Genomic DNA, 22588 nt, shown 5'->3' with positions numbered 1-22588 from the left:
TGCCATCAAGGTTTGACAGGAGTATTAATAACGTCACCTGTATTTTATATTCTAATATGCAAAGTGTTTTTTTGATATATGTCTCTTGAATGAAATTGATGCTCTTTTGTCGCATTGGAGCTTAACAAAAGTGTGTGTGTGTGTGTGTGTGTGTGTGTGTGTGTGTGTGTGTGTGTGTGTGTGTGTGTGTGTGTGTGTGTGTGTGTGTGTGTGTGTGTGTGTGTGTGTGTCATTTGAGTTAACACTGGACAGTAAACAAATCTATACTAATAAATGACAGTGTGCGTCAGTATGTCTCATCCATAACTCCAAAACCATGAAACCTGTCAGCCTGAAACTTTGCATGCATACCAAGAAACCTCCAAGGAAGTGCAAGAGTGAAGATTGGGTGTTTGGGTTAAACAAAACACCACTTTTGAAGATAATTTATGGCCTTATTTAATTATATCCTTCATCAAGGCTCTTCCTTGGTCAGCCTGCTCTCCCTCACTGGGGTCTTAATTCACCATTTTTTTTTTATATTGGCCTGCCGAGTAATGCCTTAACTTTGAAAAGGTCGCAATGGTATCTTAATGATAAAGTTTTTTTCCCCCCCAATTTCCTCACTCATATTATTGAATGCCAATTCATCATACGTACAAATCGCTAGATACATTGCAATGCTTATAAACGCTGGGAAACACCAGCGTCTGTTGCTTCATTTCATTTCGGCATATGCCGTAACTTCCAGGATCTCTTAAACCAAGCCGAATTACAAAATTTAAACTCCAGAATTGAACTTAGCAGCAGTTCCAACTGCTGTAAAAAGTGTTCATTTGTCCAATTCAGACATCATTTGACATTTCAGGTGTCTCCAGGAGGTGTTTAATATGATGGATCAGCGATTGCTAATCACTTGCCAAGCCTGTGGATCCTTATCAACAGTTTCGTTGGAGTGCTTGCTTGAGTGCTTATGACAAATTGCGGCACTGCAAGCCAGACTGTCCCGATGCACTACTATCATTCCTTATTAACAGTTGGATGGAAGGAAGGAATGGATGGGATGGAGAGAAGGGCTGGATGGCAAGGGATGGAGTGAAGGGATGGATGGATGGACCAAACTGATTCTCCTCTCCCCCTTCAAAAACATCACTCTCCCCCTATTTCTCACTCCCCACCCCTCTTCCCTCCTCTCTCCCTCTCTCTCCTCCCTCCTACACCCCTCCACTCTCCCACCCCCCCCCCCACAATAGTACCATCAGTGAAGTGATTAGTTTTACTTGCTTGTGTAAAATAAAAATAGACAACATGAATAAAATAAATCATAAGGTTGATGTTCATTGCGTGTAAAATCTTTGATTTTTTGCAGCAGTACAAAATAAAACCATCACAAAACCAAAATGTTCGTTCACCAATAGATAATATAATATTTTGTGACATCAACAAATCATGTGAAATTAACCCAGCTCAGTTTATGTGCTTAAATCCATTATCGTTGCATCCAATTCCAGGTTTATCACAGGATATGGAAGAGAATGCAGTAAAGCAGTGCATATAAAAGCAAGACAGGATCTGATACAGTGTGGGGAAATTATTGTGCAGTTAGATCATCTAATTTTACTCCCTCAAGCAGAGTATGCCATATACAAGACAAGGATTAAGCACAATAACCACCCATGACGCTTCATTTGAGATTTCACATTCTCATTACTCAATTCAGACACACCCATTTAGTGTAGAGAAGTCATGTGTGAAAGAAACTCATTTCAAACTGCTAACTAGAGAGTTCCAAGAACACCTTATCTCACACATTCTTCAGAAAAAGGACATGGGAATGGTTACCGCCTCCCTTTTTTATTAGGAAGAAGATAGCTCAGAAGTTGCATCGCTGAACACCACTATTTTGTCTGAATCTCGATGTTCCACCACTCTGAGCACACGAGCAGCAAAGTTGGTTGGTACAATTCCCAAAGTATTGCTAAATTGAAGATTTTTTTAAAGACTATTTGTGTTCAAACAAGACAATTAAATTACAAACGAGAAGGGCACTCGGAAGAGCACATACCTCCGCCAGGCTGATTAGGTTACGTTTTGTATCCAACTCTTAGGCCGAATCTGGATTCTGACCTGAACCAAAATCTAATCAGCTTGTTCTTGTCACCTACTCAACTCATCCAACAAGTTTTGGCCAAATCCATCCATAACTTTTTGAGATATCGTGCTATATATCGTTTTAGCCCCATCTCTCAATGGTGAAGAATCACTTAAATTCTCAGATCCGGATCAGCATTCGGATCTTCACCAAAATCGAATCTATTCTTCCTTGTTTCATACCCAACCTGCCCGCCAAGTTTCGACCAAATCCGTCCACAACTTTTTGAGATACGCTGCTATATGTCGTTTTTGGCCCTATATCTTAATGGTGAAAAATCACTTTAAAAATTCTCAGATCGAGATGCGTATCTTCACCAAAATCTGATCATTTCGTGGGTGTCACATACCAAAGTTCTTCCAAATCCATTAACTTTTTGAGATATTTTGTTCACAAACAGACAAATGAACAAACAAGAAGACGACGTCATGCAGAGCACGATACTTGCAAAAATCCATAAAACAAATTTGACCTCAAAAATAATTGGTGGTTGAATTAAATGACCAAATATGCAACTCTTCTTCAAATTTCAAATCAATCGGATGAAAATTGACAATTTTAGAAATTTGGCCTATGTTGACCTCCAAAAGAATTCGTGTTCTACTGTGTTCAAGACCTAAAATTCAATTTAAATCAAGTAGTTCCTCGATCGTGGACTAACAGACACGCAAGACAGTGAACCAATTGCATTCCCCCGCTTTGCGCTGCATGCGAGGCAATGAAGTAAAGCACCAAAGATAGACACCACCAATATGCTCATCCACATCCTGGTGACTTACCACCAACATATGCTGTATCAGCACCACATTCAGGGATTCAATTTGCATTAATAATGGTAAGACGGTCTTAAGTAACATACTAATATGACTACCACTACTACTGCTGCTACTACGACTACCAATGCTACTCCTGCAACTACTACTCCTTTACCCTACACCAGTCCTTCAATTCAGGTGGAAATAAAAGATACCATTGTGCAGCTTTTGCAACAAAAATCTTACCTCAAGACCAAATATATTGAGGTTCAAGTACAATATGCAATGTCAATCAATATTCAGGCTAAAAGGCTGGTTTACCAATTCAATTCTTCTTTGTGTGTTTCAGGTTTCATTTATATCTATGTGAAAGATATTTAATGTCTGCAAAGTCATAAAAGTTTTCTCTTATCCAAGATTGGTAGTACATGTCACATGCTCATCATGGTTTATCATGCAGGTTTGATCATTGATGCATTTGGGGAGTTGAGAGACCAACAGGAGCAGGTGAAAGAAGACATGGAGGTGAGACATTTGTTCCACACAGCACGTGAAACATTAAACTCACTCGATTTTACTCGATTTCAAATGTTCATTTCAATCAAGTCATTCCTGGTATCCAACAACATATTTGTTTCTATTGAAAGCCTTGTAATAAGAATTTTTGTTTTTTAAAACAAGCTTAGGTGAAGAAATTAAAACTATAACAAAGCAATTTTGTGTTACACAAATTTCCATCATTGCCACCAATAATGAAGTTTCTTATCTAAATTTTAATTAAAAATAAAACAAAAAATTTGTCGCTGCCATTTAGTCTGAATATCAATGTTCCCCTAACCCTGACAGTGCGAGCGTTAAATTTGATTGGTCGAGATTATGCAAAAGTAGTGCTAAACTTAAGTTTTTGGAAGTGGAAATAAGGTGATTTGTGTTTTACAGTGTTCAAAATATACTGAAACGCAAAAGAAACTTACCACTTGTTTGAAATGTAATAAAATTGTAACAGTTCAAAATAAAACAAACCAACAATTGCTAATTGAAACATTGGCATTTTATTGATGATTTTGACCAAGATACACCATCTCATAAGTTTGTTCTACAGTACAGAACAGCACAGGTTGCAATGTCAGTTGCCTTTCAATAGCGTGTGGCCACCATTGTTTTGGATGCAGGCAGTGCATCGTCGGCACATACTGCCTACCAGTCTTTGGATGGATTGCTGCTGGATTCTGTCCCACTCAGTCCTCAATGTCTGAAGCCATCTGACTTAGGACCATCTGCCTGTCCTGCCTTGCAGTGGTGACTCTTGGCCTCCCTGATCGAGGTCTGTCATCTGCAGAGTTGTGGAGGGTGTCTCTGTCCACCAGGGCCGATATCGTCTGGTGTGAACAGCCAAGGCGATGTGCCACCTCACGGTAGCTCAATCCGCCTTGCAGTATGCCCAAGGCACACTGCCATTGATCCCTTGACAATCGTGGCATGTTGATTGAAATTCCCATTTTGCACTGGCCTTTTTAAAGCCAATATCAAGACATCATGTGCAGCTCATCAACATCATCCCGTACTCCTCGGCTAATCACTGACAGTCAAAACGGCTGTTCAACAGCTGTGCTATGAAGTGACCATTGAAGGTTCAAGTGACCATCCGTGACTGTTTTGTCTGACAGTGAGGACACTATTGTCCACAAATAAGTTCACACATTTACTACACGCAGTGTTATTGTTGATATTTGAAGGTTTAAAAGGTGATAAGTTTATTTTGCGTTTCAGTATATGTAATTCAATTCAAATTTTAAAAAAAACTTTTTAAAGGCCGCAGAAAAACAAACATTAAATCGGAATTTCACTGCCATTAATGCATTTGGGAGGACACCGTCTTCTACACCACCTTATTTAACACGTTAAATTAGCTCTTCTTGCCTGTTGTTTTTGTCTTTTATGATGTCCCTTTTAACAGTAAGTTTCTCGTTCGGAATTATTTTCAATTTTTTTTGACTGCCAGGCAAACGAGCAATTGCTTTAGCCCACTGTGCGCACACACACACACGATGAGTCACCGTACAATATTAGCAAATTCAAAGCCAAAGTACTGCTAAACAGCAGGTTTCTGAAAGTGCAATCAAGCCGATTCATGTTCTACAGTGTTCAAATATTGTTCCGATAATGGCTTAAGGGGTAAAAGTTGTGAAGTATAACATGCCGTCTTTTGATTAAATGAATCAGCAAAGTAACGGTTAAAAATGAGTAGTTTATTCAGCCGAGGCAGAGTGAATCGAGATCAGGAATACACGGACCTGACAAGTGAAACACCCTGCAACCCATGCCGACAGAAAACAGACTTTTTGGAAAACAAACTTATAACATGCAGGGTCGAGTTTCTTCCGGTGAAGATCCCTTCTTATTCTTCCCTTCCAAATGTTTGTTTCCAAGCCCCATTTCCCCCTTAAAATAAATCAACACAGTTTCCACGTGGTTTCCGTGGGACCTCCTGTTCTCCGCACGCAGCTTTGATTCCCGTGGCGCTCTGGTGGAAATGCAATCATTACCCAGGGTACTCTGTGTACTAGTGACGTCACAATGGCACCGCTTTTCTCATCACACTTAGTGGGGAATTTCCTCCTCCCCATGGATGTCAATTCCCATGGGGATTGCCTTTGCTCTTAACCTTTCAGATGCTGAATGTCAAGCAAGGAAGCAGCACGTACCATTTTTAAAGCCTTTGGTGTGACTTGGCTCGGGTTTGAACCGCCGACCTCCCAGATTCAGAGTGGACGCTCCAACCATTATACCAGAGTCTGACCTACCAAATACAGGGGAATTCGCGCATTACGTTCATCCAAGCCCATCCCTCGGAGCACTGCAGTTCGAGCAGAGAGTGGTAGGCTCTTGACAGAGGAGTCTGAAGTGAAGGCCCGCTGGGCTGGTTACTTTGAGCGGTTGTACCGGGCTGATCCCCCAGCTGTCGAGTTGGACGTCAAGGGTGTTACAATCCCTGTTGCTGACCCTCGAATCAACTGTGGTCCACCTTCGCTTGTGGAAACACGGGCTGCGGTGAACCAGTTGAAACGGGGCAAAGCTCCAGGGATCTGTGGCATCCATGCCGAACTTCTCAAGGCTGGTGGAAATGCTGCACTCGTGTCGTTGCATGCAGTTTTGTGCTCTGCCTGGAACACAGGCATCATCCCAACTGACTGGAAGAGGGGCCTTGTTGTCCCTCTCTGGAAAGGGAAGGGTGATCGCCAAGACTGCAACAACTACCGAGGGGTGACGCTGCTCTCAGTGCCGGGCAAGGTCTTTGCTCGGATAATTCTTGATAGGGTTCGCCACCATCTGCTTGAGCACCAGCGTCCAGAGCAGTCAGGCTTTACACCAAAGAGGTCAACGATTGACCGTATCCTTGCACTTCGTGTCCTCACCGAACGCAGACGAGAGTTTCGGCAGGGGCTGCTTGCAGCCTATGTTGATCTCTGTAAAGCGTTCGATTCAGTGAATCGGGATGTCCTCTGGAGGATTCTTGGTCTTCGTGGGGTGCCACCAAAACTGATCGATCTGATGTCTGAACTCTACTCTGGTACTGAGAGTGCTGTGAAGTGTGGTGGTACCATCTCTGACTTATTTCCAGTTGTTACTGGAGTTCGTCAGGGATGTGTACTTGCCCCCACACTTTTCAGCACTTGTATGGACTGGATTTTAGGGAGGATGTCGGAGAGATCAAGTTGCGGTGCATCGTTTGGCAATGTCAAGATCTCGGACCTTGATTTTGCAGATGATGCAGTCATCTTTGCGGAGACTTTAGACATCCTCTTGGGGGCCCTCGAGGTGCTGAATGAGGAGTCGGAGCCATTGGGATTACGGGTTTCTTGGGTCAAAACTAAGATCCAGGCTTTCGGTGACATCTTGGATGCTGCTGTCCTGTCTGTGTCTGTTTGTGGTGAGGATGTTGAGGTCGTGGAGAGATTCACTTACCTTGGCAGTGATATTCATGTCTCTGCTGGCTGCGAGTCAGAGGTCAATAGACGTCTGGGTCGGGCCTGGGGAGTCATGGATTCACTGGATCATGGGGTGTGGCGGTGCCGGTACCTGTGCGGGGGGACGAAAGTCCGAGTCTTCAGGTCCTTGGTACTTCCAGTCTTGCTCTATGGGTGCGAGACTTGGACTCTGACCAAGGATCTGAGACGGGGACTTAATTCCTTTGGTACCAGGTCTCTTCGGAGAATCCTTGGCTATCGCTGGTCGGATTTTGTGTCCAACGAGCGGTTGCTGAGAGAGACTCGGATGAGATTTGTTACCTGCATAGTCCGTGAGCGTCAGTTGCGGCTGTACGGACATGTGGCTCGTTTTCCTGACGCTGATCCTGCTCACCAGATTCTCTCAGCGAGGGAGTCTCATGAGTGGAGGATGCCAGTGGGCCGACCACGTGCCTCATGGTTGCAACAGGTTGACCATCATCTCAAGGAGATGGGGATGGGCCTGGAATCTGCCTGGGGGATGGCCAGACGGAGGCCCCTGGAGTACCGGCGGAAAGTGGACGCAGCGACGTGCTGTTCTGGCACATGCTCCCATACATGACCTGACCTTCCAAATGTTTGTTTCCAAGCCCCATTTCCCCCTTAAAATAAATCAACACAGTTTCCACGTGGTTTCCGTGGGACCTCCTGTTCTCCGCACGCAGCTTTGATTCTCGTGGCGCTCTGGTGGAAATGCAATCATTACCCAGGGTACTCTGGGTACTAGTGACGTCACAATGGCACCGCTTTTCTCATCACACTTAGTGGGGAATTTCCTCCTCCCCCATGGATGTCAATTCCCATGGGGATTGCCTGTGCTCTTAACCTTTCAGATGCTGAATGTCAAGCAAGGAAGCAGCACGTACCATTTTTAAAGCCTTTGGTGTGACTTGGCTCGGGTTTGAACCGCCGACCTCCCAGATTCAGAGTGGACGCTCCAACCATTATACCACTGAGTCTGGTCGATTGAACAGAGGAATGGTTGAAGAGATGCGTGGATGTATTGCAATGGATGTGGCCCAAATTTATAGGAGTGATGGTGTGAAGGGAGTGTGTTAGGCAATGTGTGTGTGAAGAAACACATGACACCCCATACCGAGATTAATCCCCATCTTTGAGATAGGTAGTCAGAGGGGATTCAGCAAATTCGGAATATGGAAGCCACGATGATGTTGGTGCTGACAGAAAAAAATATACCATCAGAGATGGGGAATCCCCCACCATTGAAAAATAATTGAAATCAGATAAGCGTCTTTCCATTTATTACAAAAAACATTTTTTTCAAGATGGCCGCCCCAGTCGGCCATCTTGGATCCAGCCACGCCCAAAATCAATAGGGTTTTTCCTTTTTAGGTGGTACATATGTGACTCAAATTTCAAATCGACATGGCGAACAGTTTATGAGTTATCGCACTCACAGCTATAAATGTTGATGCCCGTCGGACGGACAGACGGACGGACGGACAGCCGGACGACCTGGGTGACAACAATATCCCCCTTCTGCCACGTGGCGGGGGATAAAAACTAAATAAAATGGGTGTAAATGTGTGGTGAATGGCTGGGAGTGTGGCACAGTGCTTAGAGTGGTGGGGTGAGGAAGAGGATTTGGACCTGGGCCTCCTGGGTGGCTGAAAGCCTCCAGGAAATGCCAAGAGAACGATTTAGGTCGAGAACCTGTGCACCCAGAGAGGACAGTGCCAAAGGGCATGGTGGATGCTGGGATCACCAGGGAGAGGAGTTGGGCCTGGAGTGGGAGTTGAGGAAAGGGGCAAATGAGAAGCACACTGTTCTATCAATGTATGCAGTTTGACGAAGCACGAGCAGTTCACGATATAAATGACACCAAATCAAATTAGTTACCACGTTTAGGTCATCCACACACACTCAGGACTGCAATAGTTATGGACGATAAAATAATATGCAACATGAAGCAATATATTGTTACAAAACTGGTGCTTTGCGTTTGCATAGTTCATCGAGCGAACTTGTGCAATACACTTGGTATGATCATCCATTAAGAGTGCAAATATTATGTTATTGGGACAAACAGGGTTAATTTACCATGTGGTGTTTTATTTTGTAGTGCATTATTAATTTATTTGACACTTCACCCCCTTCCCACCCATACATTTTGACGTGCAAAGATCCTTTCCTAATGGCTGGTTCAAACCATGTATTTTCCAGCCGCTTGATCGGTTGAGTGCTTCAAATGGGGACTGTGGGTGGAGTACGAGGGGATGTAGTCTGAGGGATGTGTCCTTGCTTCTGGACCTACAGTATAATGACGAACTTTCCAATCAATCTCTCCTGTTCCTTTCTGTTCCTCTTAGCTCTTCTAATCACTTTGTCGTCAACGTGTACATCACTCTGGCTATTGTAAGGAAGCAACCTCAATGACAGAATGTAGTTATTCACACAGGCTAGCTAGCCGGGTTGGCAAGTGAGGATTGGATCACAATCTCCACAGCACCTGATGTTGATTCTGCCTGGGAATACTTTCACAAATGTCACCTTTCTCTCATTCACCGGTTTATCCCATTCCACCTATCCTATAGGTGGTGGACCTTTCCTAGACCGAGGGCGGTAACAGCTATTGTTCAACTTAGTGAGGGTCGGTTATATAATTAGCGATTTGTTAGTGATTTAAACAGCACATATGCAGTTTAGCAATATAACTAATCATTCTGACTTCTGACTGAAAAGCATGGCACTCTGAGTCAACTTTCTACTTCTTAACACTCTTGCCATTGCATCAACCACAGCCAATGATATTGTTGTGGGAATGCCTTCTTAGGGGGTAACCTTGCATGGTACAGAGATAGTTATTTCCTGTAGGGCATGTATCAGTATAAGTGTGACGTAATTTAATCGTGATGTAGGATAATGCGCCATTATGTGTCCAGAAAGCTGTCTAAAGCCGCTTTCCCTTGACACCATTTTCACCTTTTATCCCTTCGTAATCTATCCTAAATGTACTTTTAAACTATATGACAGGCCATCAGCACAACATCAGGTGGAAAAATCCACCATCAAGCCAAAACTCACACCACCAATCCAGGTGAGAGGTCATCGTGGGATGTCTCTTACACGAACTGGGCCCTGGGCCAATGACTGTTGAGCGCGGTGTGGTTAGTGGGGGGGGGCAGAGAAGATAAAAGGGAGGGGGGGTGAACCACGTAGAAAAGGAGATGCTCAGAAACATGACGGGGAAAGCTGCACGCGATCTCCTGGGGTTTCTCCGCAACAAGAGATGCACCCCACCTGCCACAGTCCACCAGCCCCCACTGCAAGCTGCACCCGGACACACTTCGTCTCATGTCAGTTTGTGCTTCCGGCATGAACTGTTTTTCTGCCGGGACCATATCTCCACTTGGGACTCACTGTGTCTCAATGGACGCAGCAATAGTATTTCAATATTGTTGCCCTTCCGGTCCTTCTCTATGGAATGTCTTAGGCCCTAAGTATTCAGATAAATAATGAACTATCATTCATACATACTCATGGGCACGTATGGGGTGTGTCATCAATAAATGTATTGCTTCTTTGTATTCCGCCACTTTTTGCCTGTCAATACACCATTATAAATCACTTGGTCTGCGTTATTCAAGTTGTCTTCGATCGCATGTTATATTGGCTAATTACGTCCGTTAAGGGACCAATTGGGTTTAGTAGCAAATATTGCCCAGCATGAAAACGTACCTGCATCCAAGAGATCTTTGCTCGGGTTGTTAATTCGGGTGATCGGGTACGTGGTACCTATCTGTGCATCTCCTGACTGACATTGGCGCTCCACCTGAGCAAGGTAACATGGAAAACAGGCCCGGGAACTTGCTCGGAGCGCTAAATCAGTTGGCCAGCGTGACCGCTTTGACGCGGTTCGTCGGGATTAGACCAGGCAACTGGTGGGAATCCGACTAACATATAACAAAAAATATTCACTTATTTCACAGCTTTTTATCTCCTATTCAGACTTTTTTAAAAGGCAATGGTAGTACAAAATAATTTTTATTTGTACTCGCTTTTATCTTGAACAAAGCTAGTACACTGGCTACAATATTTACTAATATACAGAGCATGTGTGTGGCTGTGAAGCTAGTTCTTCCTGTCTGAGTCCTGTTCACTTCCTGCCAAGACTGATGCTATCGCTTACAGCAGTGAATATGGTTATGTATAACTTATAATTCTTCTTTTCCTCCTTGCACCATTAGGTGCACAGGGTTGCCAAGGCCGTTTCATTGGCGAGGCCACCGGGGGTTGCAACCTGGACGTGTCAATACTCTGATGCAAGACACTTAACAAGTGTAGGAATTTGTAATTTGTCTAGGGTACCAGCGATAGCTTGCTTTCTCTTCGCCAACGACATCATGGATTCTTTTAACGTGAATGCTAGCAAATGGGATGCCCAGTTTAACATCCATCTGAGAGAAAGAGAGCACACATTGATGAATCACCCTGCATGTGAAACACCAGGATGGCAATTTATAGCTGAGTCGAGAGTAGAATCCAGGTGAGGCAGCTGTTAGTCTGCATACCTCCATGTTATCCTGCCAGCCCTTCCTACATAATAGCTATGGAAAACAGTAAACAAACTAGAGGGGGAGCACTCGGTAGAGTGCAAAACCTCTGCCGCCAATACTGCTCGGTCACTCAAGTGAACCTGATATCCTATTCATTCAATTTGACGTTAACAGTGCTCACAGAGTTATAGTTTGCAACTTTCCCTTTTACTTTTACATTCTCAATTCATTAGTCATAACTAGATTCCTTGAGACAGAAATTGATTTTACGTGGGTATATCCACCTGACGTTCCAAAATCAGCCACAATTATAATTTTGGCATGTTTTTTGTTGGAAATCACTTATAACATGTAGAAATGCAAAAAAAAAAAAAAAAAAAAAAATCGAAATTTTGTTGAAAAAAAAGTTGCAAAAAAATTTTCTCTAACAATTTTTTTGGGGGGGGTTGGAAATCACTTAAAACATGCAGAAATGCAAAAAAAAAAATTCAAATATTTTTTCAAAATGCCCGCCATCACGGCCATATTGGACTTTGGACCAAGTCCAAAATCTAATGTCATGATCCTTGGACCATACCTAATCCCCCACCAAATTTCGTCGAAATCCGTCGAGGAGTTTTTCCGTAATACTGTTCACAAACAAACAAACAAACAAACAAACAAACAGAAAGGGGTGAAAACAGTAACCTCCGATCTTCGATGGCGGAGGTTAAATATCACCATGTGGGCTGGATCAAAACATGATCTTTTATACCCCAATTAACTCTCCCCAAGTGCACCTCCTTCCAAATTTCCAGTTTTTCTTTCCTGAGAGTTTGCTTCTGTATCCATCTTGTCCACACCGTGCATCCTTCACTAACCCTCATTCTTCCCCACATCCCTCGATTTTGTCCCTCAACCCTGCTGTTGGTGGGCTTCCCCCATATCTTTCTACTGTTCCATTTAGGTCATCGCACATAGGGGTACAAGCCACTCAAATACAGTTTCTCTACAGCAAGGATGGGGATGACTTGAAATCTAATTTATATAAATTCCAAATACATATCTGAGTCCGAATCACCTTATCTCCACATGCACTCTCCGCTCATTAATTTTTAATCAGCGGTTCATGAAAACCCACAGAAACAGATAGTAAATGGCTGATATGGAAACCATACATGTTACAAAATGTTATATTTCAATAGTTAAGTTGCTGTGTTAGTAGTTGTAAGTACTGTACTTTTGCGCTATTTTTTAAGACAACCTGGCCAAAACGCAACCAAATTCATTCCGTATGACAAAAAAGTGTTCATGTTTTATTAAAAATGGGATGAATACGAAAATATTTCATTTGATAAAGTGTAAGAAATGTATTAGTTTTGAATGCAAATTAAATTGTTAAAACTTTTTCATTTGGGAATGTGTAAGCTGAAAGTTGTTAAATGTTTTTATATTTAAAGGGTGATCAAATTCCGTGTTACAATACTGCATAAGCGAATACTTTTGTAAACAGGCATTTTGCGATTTAGAGCTGGAGGAACATTTTGCAAGTTTTTATTTTTATTTTGTGGTTCAACAAGTCTGTGGATTATGGGCTTCCCCCGTAATCGCTTCAGAAGGATTGTCAAAATAACCCACCTGTCCATTTCCATAGCTAGGTACTGCGAGAGATCTAGCACTTGTAGAGTTTTTTTTTGCACTTCTCGGCCTCAGCATCAACTATGACCTTTCCAGGGCTGACTACTCAGCAAAGCTGGCCTCTCATGCCAGCCACAGACTGGGGATCCTCTGTTGATCTTGGTCTTTCTTTGGAAAATCACAGTGAACAAGGCTTTTGTCCAAAGCTCAATGGAATACTGCTCTCTTCTATCAGCTAGTGCCCCAGCATCACACATATCTCTCATGGATTCTGTGGAATATAGCCCTCATAATTATTGGAATCTCCCGTGATGAGGCTGAAGCACACCTTGTATGTTTCTTTCACATCACAGGCAGGTCGGTGGTCTCCTGGTTTTTTCCTGCCCCTTCTCCAACATTGCTTGCTCTGTTGTTTCAGTCCTCTGACCCTTCCCAACAGGTCCAGGATACATGCGTTCTTTCAGTAACCCCATTATATTTAAACTTCCAAACTCCAGCCTGACTGCACACCTCAACTCTCAAGCAGGCAGTGCACCACCACCTCATGCCATCCTAACCCATTAACTTTATTGACCCCATTCATCCTTCTTAACCCAATGCTCTTATTTGCTGGTTTTAGTGTGTCCTTCCCTTGTCTCTCTTTCTTTCCTGCTTCTTATTCTCTTGCTGGTTGTGATCAACTGTTGCCCATTGCACTACTCCATACCTTTCTCTTTCATGAACCCTGCTCTCTTGTTAAAATAATAATAATAAAGGCTGCACCATTGATATTTGAGCAATTTGGAGGGAGTTGAGCAGTAAGAGAATCTCAGCAGTTCAATCGAGGCACAAAAGAAGAGTCAGGATGATTCTGGTATGAAATGTCGAAGTCAAGTCATTGGGATTTTTAGACTCGTAGAAGAGAAAGTCATCATGCACAGCTTTCGGAGATGGTTCATCGAACAGCAGTGGAGAACAGCAACGTACACACAGTTCTGCACTTGGCCCAAAGAGATTCTTGGTGGTGTAGGTTTGGTGACATTTCTATCTATATTCACTAGTTTGTAATTTGACTGCCGTTTTACATGCAGACGATGCCTCCGAGGCTTCAACACAGCATCAGGCACTGTTTTGCACACTGCCTATGCCCTCAGCACTCCTGCTGTTCCAGTGCACCCACTTTGGTACTGTTTCCGCACTCAGAACTTCCCTACCAGGGCATCACCCACACAGTGTTTCTGTGAGCAGTCGCGTAGCCAAACTGCCTGGCGCAGCCAAACCCCCGGCATAACCCAAGCCAAGAGAATGCTTGGGCAGCATCAATGCTCTGCAAAGAGTCTGGTATATTGGTGATGACGACGACGATGATGATGATGATGATGATGATGATGATGATATGATGATGATGATAAAGCATAGATATATTAAACAGTATTCTCCAAAAAGTTTAATACAATCACTGTTAAGCTAATAGTAATGTCCCCTTATCTCCTCCCCCCCTCTTTTTTTAAAGACCAAATGTTTCATCTGTGGCATGGGGAATGATTACTTCGACACAGCACCTCATGGGTTTGAAACACACACTCTACAAGAACACAATCTTGCCAATTACATGTGAGTGAACATCATGCATCATGAGTATAATTTTGTTCATCGATTCACGTAGATACAAATTTATCCAGGACAACTACAACCTCCTTTTATAGAATGAAGTTCCACGTGAGATTATATCATTGTACAATGCATCCGGCGTCATCACAAGGAAGCATTTCTTTACAATACCAATCTGTCAACAGCAATACGAGCAATAAATCAAATGCTTTAAAGTAGAAGTGGATGAAGTTACTCTCCCATGCACAAGTTCCCTCACATTAAAGTAACACAGATATAATATGGCATTTGTGTTGATTGATATATGGTATAAAGGTTTCGAATCTGGTGATGTGCTGAAAGTCCAAATGATTTGTGTTTAACAATGTCAAAGTTATCAAGAGTTCCAAACATGAAAGCATTGTGAATGGTTTTAATTACAGAAGTTATTTCAATGGGAGCAATCAATCAAGGGAAGCATAAGCAAAACTACAGTGATGCAACAAAGATAATCATAGCGTGATAAAGTTATTTAAATGAGGATTTTGAATGGAGAATCAATTCAGAAAATATAAAATCTATTCATTTGTGACAATATTCACTGAAAGAACCGCTCATAATACCAGGCTAACACAGGCTAGGCACAAAGGAGCCAAACGGAGCCAAACGGAGCCAAACGGATAGGACGTGACAGCCATATGCATGTTTAAGTGAATTGTAGGATTGGGTTCAAAAAGCTGAATAATGCAACGGTCACGTTCCCTCATAACTGTAAATGTTGATTTACTGTAAATAAACAATCATTACTGTAACTGTTTAAACCATAATCAATATGGGTGATTTAAGAAGCACCTGGAACTGAAAGAATGAACGTATTAGTACTACTCCTTTCGACACAGCATGTGTTCACAAATCAACTGCAGCACTCACAATGGTAATCAACGGGGAACAGCTCAATATCTCAATAGCAAAAACAGTTCCCTGTATGGTTCAGAGAATAAACAAACCACTAACCATATGGGACAAACAAGCTGCTTACCTGTATGCTCCCACAGCAAAAGCAGTTACCTGTATGGTTCAGAGAATAAACAAACCATTAACCAAATGGGACAAACAAGCTGCTTACCTGTATGCTCCCACAGCAAAAACAGTTACCTGTATGGTTCAGAGAATAAACAAACCACTAACCATATGGGACAAACAAGCTGCTTACCTGTATGCTCACACAGCAAAAACCGTTACCTGTATGGTTCATAGAATAAACAAGGAAAACAGACAAAATGTCAAAGCCCCCATCATTTTAGTAATTTTGCTGAAAGGAGTTAAAGGGCTCACCCATATTTATTTTCAACTAAAATGACCACCAGTCTACCAGTCGGCCATCTTTAATCAGATCACAAAATAAAGTGAAGTGCATGTGTATGCCATCATGTACTGTGCTTGTGCCAAGTTTGAACAAAATTGGATCATGCATGTCTGAGAAATGGATGGGGACACATTTGAGTAATGAAATGGCTGCCAGTCAGCCATCTTGGATCTGATCTCAAAAAAAGAGATGTGCATATGTAAGCCATCATTCATCATCCTGCTGCCAAGTTTGAACAACATCGGTAAATGCATGTCCGAGAAATGGTTGAGGACGTGTTCAACATCAGGTTTTTTTTGTAACTAAAATGGCTGCCAGTCAGCCATCTTGGATCTGATCGAAAAAAAAATGCCGTGCGTACATAATCCGTCATTCATTAATTATCTGTTTAACAAGTACGAATAAAATTGGTCCATACATGTCCGAGATCTGGTTGCGGACGCACGCACGCACACAAAAATAGAGACCAAATCCATAAGCACCCGCTTCAGACAAAGTCCAACGGGGGCTAACAATCCGTTAACCGTATGGTTCATAGGACAAACAAACTGTCACCTGTATGTTCCCATCGCATAAACACACTATTTTCCATTGTTTAATGATATACTCATATCTGCGAATGCTCATGCCAAGCTGCGTCACTGAATCCCGCTATTAATTTGCAATTGGTCACTTCCTTTGACACCAATACAATTTTTATTGTGCACCATAGGCATCAAAAAGCTACGTATATCGAATAAACAGTTTCAAATGGAGCACCTCGCCACCATTAGAGCATTTATATTGCATCAGATGTGGAAATAAATGGGAATTGTCTCTCCCAGCTCGCTGACAGAAGACGCCATTTGCATTTTTGCCCATTCCATCACCATCCCGTTTAGATTCCCTTGTGGGCATGGAAAACTTGCTAGTTTTATTAACCAATTGTTTGTAAAAGTATATTTTCTAAAATTTGAAATAATCCACGGCTAACATTTTGAGCACGAGTCGTTTTGCTCTCGCTCGACACATCAGTCACATCTCGTTTCTCAATGTAGAAAACAATCTTATCAACTCTTCGTTGATACAATCTACACTGTAATCAAGAGCCATGTACATAATAGAATGCATTTATAATCGACTTATTTAATTGTACATGATACATGGCAGGTAAATTGTTTTATGAGCATTTGCAGAGAGGTGAGAAAGTGATGAGCTCTCAGTACGGATGCTTAACATTTGACACCCCACTTGACAATCAGCATCAACCTCACACTCACCAAACAAAGAAAGAAGACTATAGGTGCTTTGCTGGCAAGGCCATCATTAATTATGTAAATATGAAAATAATTTCACTGCAAGACTTCAGATTAGCTTTTGAGGAGATTTAACAGTTGTTATTTATTCCAACCTACACTGACAAGTCACTGGGTACAATCAACAATGGTGGCAGGCCACAAAACAACACTGTTGACACCAATGGAATTATATCACACTGGACAAAAGCACCACATTCACTCCAAAATTATTCAGTCCTATTTCTAATGCAATGCATGTTTCCACAGGTTTTTTTTGATGTACCTCATCAACAAGGATGAAACAGAACACACTGGTCAGGTGAGGAAGGCATTCCAATATGAACACCCTATTTATAGTCTTTATTACCAGTGGTGGAGGTTGTTTTCACCTGTCTGTGAGCAGGATATCTCAAAAAGTTATGGAAGCATTCGCATGAAATTTGGTGGACAAGTTGGGTGTAAGACAATGACGAATTGATTATATTTTGGTGAAGATCCGGATCCGGATACTAGAATTTTAAAAGTGATTCTTCACCATTGAGAGAGAGCCAAAACGATATCCAACACGATATCTCAAAAAGTTATGGGTGAATTTGGATGAAACTTGGTGGACAGGTTGGGTGTGTGAAAAGGAAGAACAATTCATTTTGTTGAGGATATGGATCCGGATACTAGAATTTAAATTCTTGAGTGATTCTTCACCATTGAGAGATAAGCTTGGTGTTGGCTTAACGGTTAAGGTGTTTCACTTGAGATCTTGGGGTCTCGAGTTTGAGCCCATTCATGCCTTTGCAAATAAAACTGGGTGGGTTGACTCAGCCTACCACCCTTCCGAAATCAGCAAAATGAGTACCAGCTTACTGGTAAAAGGGTCATTGCATCAGCAGCACAGCCACGCTTCCAGAAATGATGCAACTAGCAGCCACAGGCTGCGTACAAAACAACCACCATTGAGAAATGGAGCCAAAAAACATATATAGCATGATATTTCAAAACGTTGTGGAGGGATCATGAAAAAAACTTGGTGGATGAGTTGGGTAGGTGACAAGAACAAGCTGATTAGATTTTGGTTCGAGTTCAGATGCATATCCGGCCTATCAGTGGGATACAAAACATAATCTGTTCAACCTGGTGGAGGTATGCACTCCATTAAGTGCCGTTCTAGTTTTATACCTGCTACTGACAACATAATCTACTGCATTTTAGCATTTTACCTTTTCTCGAGTTGTTTATTAAAATATGTACCAATCATGGCCTTTATCCTATGCACCCCTAGGAATCCTATGTGTGGAAGATGTATCAGGAACGTTGTTGGGAATTCTTCCCAGCTGGCGACTGCTTCCGTAAGCAGTATGATGACCAACTCAATTGATCCAATGAAAAGCAGCTCAGGTTTGAATATAACCAATCTTCTTTTACATTGCTTCTCTTTCAACAACATAATAGTCGAAAATGCCTTTCCAATCAATGTAGTCCTCAAACTTATAGAATAAAAATCAACCATATGTCCATCTCCTCACAATGTTATCAATACACAGCAAAAACCAACATCATAAGATTGCATCACCGGTACAAGAGTGCCCTGGGAAGTTAGTCACTTCTCCCAAGGTCACCGGCTGTATTTGCCTGAAGTCCTGGGGAAGTGCACCTTATTTGCAACAAAGTTTTCTATTGGCGTCAGTGGGGTGGGATGTCAGTTGTTTGGGTGTTTAGCACCAATAATTCTGATGCAAATTTGATTTGATGGGGTGAAACTCATCAAAAACTGCCATTCTGATTCAGTGTCAATAGCACCCTCCCAGGAAATGTCGTTCGAATGGGAAAGTAAAGCCGGTTATACAGTTTGTCTTTAGTTATGGATGCTGAAGATCCCCTTGCTCCTTCAAAATAATTAGATATTATGCACTGGTATCCCGAGGAATTATCCTGCTTACCTTTCCTGTATTAGGTGGAAGTTCAGGGTGGGGATATGTCACAGTCATGATCAACTAAATTGCCTACTCCTGTGCCAATGTAGTTCCTTGCATAATGCCACATCTCCCCCTTTCCTTCTTTCTCTTCCAGCCTTCAACTACCTGTCCATGCAATCCGAACCCTACACATCTTCCAAACCCTGGGAGTAAGCAACTGAGTCGTTTTTTGCTTGGCAATGTTCTCAGAAGTCAATTGAGAGCATCACCAAACAAATTTGAGGTCAAGATCATCTACTGACACAGTCCCAGCAATCCACTTCTTTCTTCATGACCATGCCAGTCCAACTTGTACTACCTGTTATGCCAAAAACAGCTGCTAAGCAAATAGGAGAGCCAAAACGGGTAGAGGAATTGGTTGCATGCGGGGTGAGTCGACAGAAGATTGTAATGAAGCAGTTTTGCTATGCAAACTTGGGGTATTCAAATGCTCTCAGAAATGTTTATTTATCTTTTACTTTGCTGTTGTTTTATTGCATTTGGCTTGTTTAAAAAACAAACAAACAACAAAAAAAACATGCACATCAATGGTTTGCAAGGAAGTTATAAAGGGAGAGTCCAAAGAAAGTGCCTTAAGCTCGGAATGTGCTATGCAAGGTGGAAAAACAGCAAAACGCTTACCATTGTCCATGTAGCATGAAGCTGTAGCTTTCATCGATTCCTTTGGCATTGGACACATAAATTGAGTATGGCAGGTTCTAATGCAGTCTCCCCCTGTCGTTGTATTAAACACTGGATGTTCCGAACAGCACGTGCAATATTCATAGCGTCATGACACCAAAATAATAGCCAAATCACGAGTCTTGCGCTGATGTACGTTCGAGTATGCTTAAGAAAAAGACTAAAAACAAAAAAATGATGCTGCTTCACAGGTGTTGCCCAAGACATTTTGCAAAAACATTGATCGTTTTCACCTGTAATGTAAAAGTACAAAACAATGTTACTACAATGGTTCATATTGTGCTTTATTTCTCAAAATCATCTCATCTCATTATGTCTTTTCAAAATAGTTTTGTGAAAATGTCCCATGCAGCACAAGAGATTGGGGGTTTTGTGTTGGTTCCAGAATAAAACAAAATAAGATTTTAAACAAACCCTTATGGTTTTTACCATGGTTACCTTTTCACGGGTTCCCCGTTACCTTTCCACTTTTTTTTTTTTCAAACTCATTTTGCAAACATCGGCATGTGATTTACTTTGAAACAGCAAAAGTCGATGCTACACAACAATGCTATAATTAGACATCTTTCAACCATTTGTTTTTTCAGCCATTTGTTTTGTAGTTTCAACACAGGCAAAAAAAAAAAAATCAACAATGGAATAACAAGAGAGGAAAGGAATATAAAGAACCAAGATAAGCTTTAGCTTTGCCAAATGTTTAAGTGAGCAATACATCATTGGGATAGGTAAAGAAGGATTCAAACCTTACATGTGTACATTTTATGGTACATTCAATATATTTACCCACAAAAGTTATTCACTGAATTAGGCTATCAAGCCAATCCTCCAGGTCATCCACAGTGGGTTCATTTTCCTGCTTGTCCATGCCTCGTGTCATTTCCTCTGAAACAGAAATGCACAATTCCAAACTGTTATCTCTTACGATTTATGTTGCAGTAATCTCAGAAATAAGAAAACGTTTGCCAAATCGAAGCCTTGCGGCAAAAATTGTACTCTCCTGGGAAATACGGAGCAAAGGAAAACCAGCAGGCAGTGGGTGTATTAAATCTGTGTCAGCTCGACAAAAACTGTTCTTTTACACAAGGCACATAAAGCTGCCAATGGGTCTGTTTTACATATTTTGTGTGAATAGGAAAAGGCTTGTACAAGAGTTTATAACAGAAAACATACACCAGAATACACTGTCGTGTCGAAGGATCTGCTAAAGTGGACCCGCCGCGCCAAAGCAATGTGCTTCGCAAATGGCTAAATTAAAGGGAATCACACTCCACTGAAGCATTCCTTCCCCCATCAATAGCCAAATACTGTCGGTCTATTCAAGAGAATGTTTAACCAACTCCATCTCCCCCAGGAATTTACCAAAAGCAGACTGAAATGGTTTGGGTGTGCATGAGATAATGGTGGTTACCATAATAGGTGAAACGTAGAAACGAATAACCGTTTATGAAAATGGAGAATCTCGAGACAAAAGACAGACCAAAATAATGAATAAAGACAAATAAATAAACAGACAGTAAAACAAAAGGCACTTAATACAGAGAAGAAAAAATTATGGCACCACATGCACACAATCATTCACTCACACACAAATGAGAGAAACCAGGCAAGGTGTTGAAGAATATGGGTGGGCAAGTCTCCAAAACAAAGCACGTTGAGGGACTACATCAGCACTCCGAAATCCACGAAGGATTCAGCACTCCAGAATGAGCTGATGCCACAGGCCCCAGAGAAAAACACAAGCATCCCAAACTCCAACCAACTTGATTCACCCCCCCCCCCACCCCATTGAGACTCACTTAGCTTCCAAGACAGCAAGAAGAGAACAGCGAAGTACAGGAGAAAAGAGCAGGAAGTGTACAGAAAACAAACGAGCGTACGGCCTTTTATCACAGGCTCCCCTTCGGCCACACACTGCTCTTTCAAAGTTCTTTGCTCATCCACCAGCACTCGCCAATGAGGTGGCACATCGCCACTGCAGTGACTTCATGTTGATGGGGTGTTGTCACCGGCGACACCATAACCAATGATGTGACACCTTGCAATGCCATGGCCACAATCGTTGCGATGGTCGGCGTCGCACCAGACGCCTTGTACTCCAAAGCAGGCTGTGAGGGTGGTTTATCGGCCCAAACACGAACCAAGACACTTCCAAATGCACCTGTCTCCTTCCTTGCCTGGATGCATTGTCTGGCTTTACACTTTACAGAGAGGACACGTGCAAATTACACTTCTTCGTCTACAGTGGTGAGAAAAAGTTTGTGAATCCTTATTAATTTTCTGTATTTTTGCATACGTTTGACCTAAAATGTGATCAGATCTTCATCTAAGTCCGAATAATAGACAAAGAGAATCTGATGAAACAAATAGCACGCACAAAAAAAGAAGATACTTTTTCATTTATTTTTGAGCAAAATGATCCAACCTTCAATTTCTGTCAGAAAGAGTGAACTTCTTGGTTAATCAGCTCAATTAAGGGGGTAATTACAAGTCAGGTGTTTAAATCAATGGGATGACAATCAGGAGTGAGTTTGGGTGGCCCTGCCTTCTATGAAAAACAGACTTTGTTCATCACCATCAGAGTCTGGTCTTCACCCACACAGGTTTGTGGAAGCAAGTCATGCCCCAATCAAAAGAGACTTCTGAGGACCTCAGAAAAAGGGTTGTTGATGCTCATCGGTCTGGAAAGGGTTACAAAACC

At 42.1% G+C, this 22588-nt stretch overlaps 2 protein-coding genes across 5 annotated transcripts in view; one reads left to right on the top strand and one right to left on the bottom strand.

The window, feature by feature from the left end:
* The window catches only part of LOC147022834 (ryanodine receptor 2-like), a 717656-nt gene extending 697498 nt beyond the window's left edge, over positions 1 to 20158 (top strand). For both annotated transcript variants that reach the window (XM_085887705.1, XM_085887704.1), the window contains exons 101-105: positions 3347 to 3411; positions 14520 to 14620; positions 17507 to 17558; positions 18516 to 18631; positions 19304 to 20158. In XM_085887705.1, the coding sequence (XP_085743831.1) occupies positions 3347 to 3411; positions 14520 to 14620; positions 17507 to 17558; positions 18516 to 18611 (314 nt within the window). In that variant the 3' untranslated portion in view covers positions 18612 to 18631; positions 19304 to 20158. The remainder of the gene's footprint in view (positions 1 to 3346; positions 3412 to 14519; positions 14621 to 17506; positions 17559 to 18515; positions 18632 to 19303) is intronic.
* AVEN (apoptosis and caspase activation inhibitor) overlaps positions 20158 to 22588 on the bottom strand; it is a 105733-nt gene continuing 103302 nt past the window's right edge. For all 3 annotated transcript variants that reach the window (XM_085887715.1, XM_085887716.1, XM_085887717.1), the window contains exon 7: positions 20158 to 20772. In XM_085887715.1, the coding sequence (XP_085743841.1) occupies positions 20687 to 20772 (86 nt within the window). In that variant the 3' untranslated portion in view covers positions 20158 to 20686. The remainder of the gene's footprint in view (positions 20773 to 22588) is intronic.

This window comes from Eptatretus burgeri, chromosome 7 (genome assembly GCF_056783735.1).
Source record: "Eptatretus burgeri isolate ZD-2024b chromosome 7, Ebu_testis_v1, whole genome shotgun sequence".
Classification (NCBI taxonomy): domain Eukaryota; kingdom Metazoa; phylum Chordata; class Myxini; order Myxiniformes; family Myxinidae; genus Eptatretus; species Eptatretus burgeri.
Note: the sequence above shows the minus strand (reverse complement) of the source record. Positions and strands in the feature narration are given on the sequence as shown.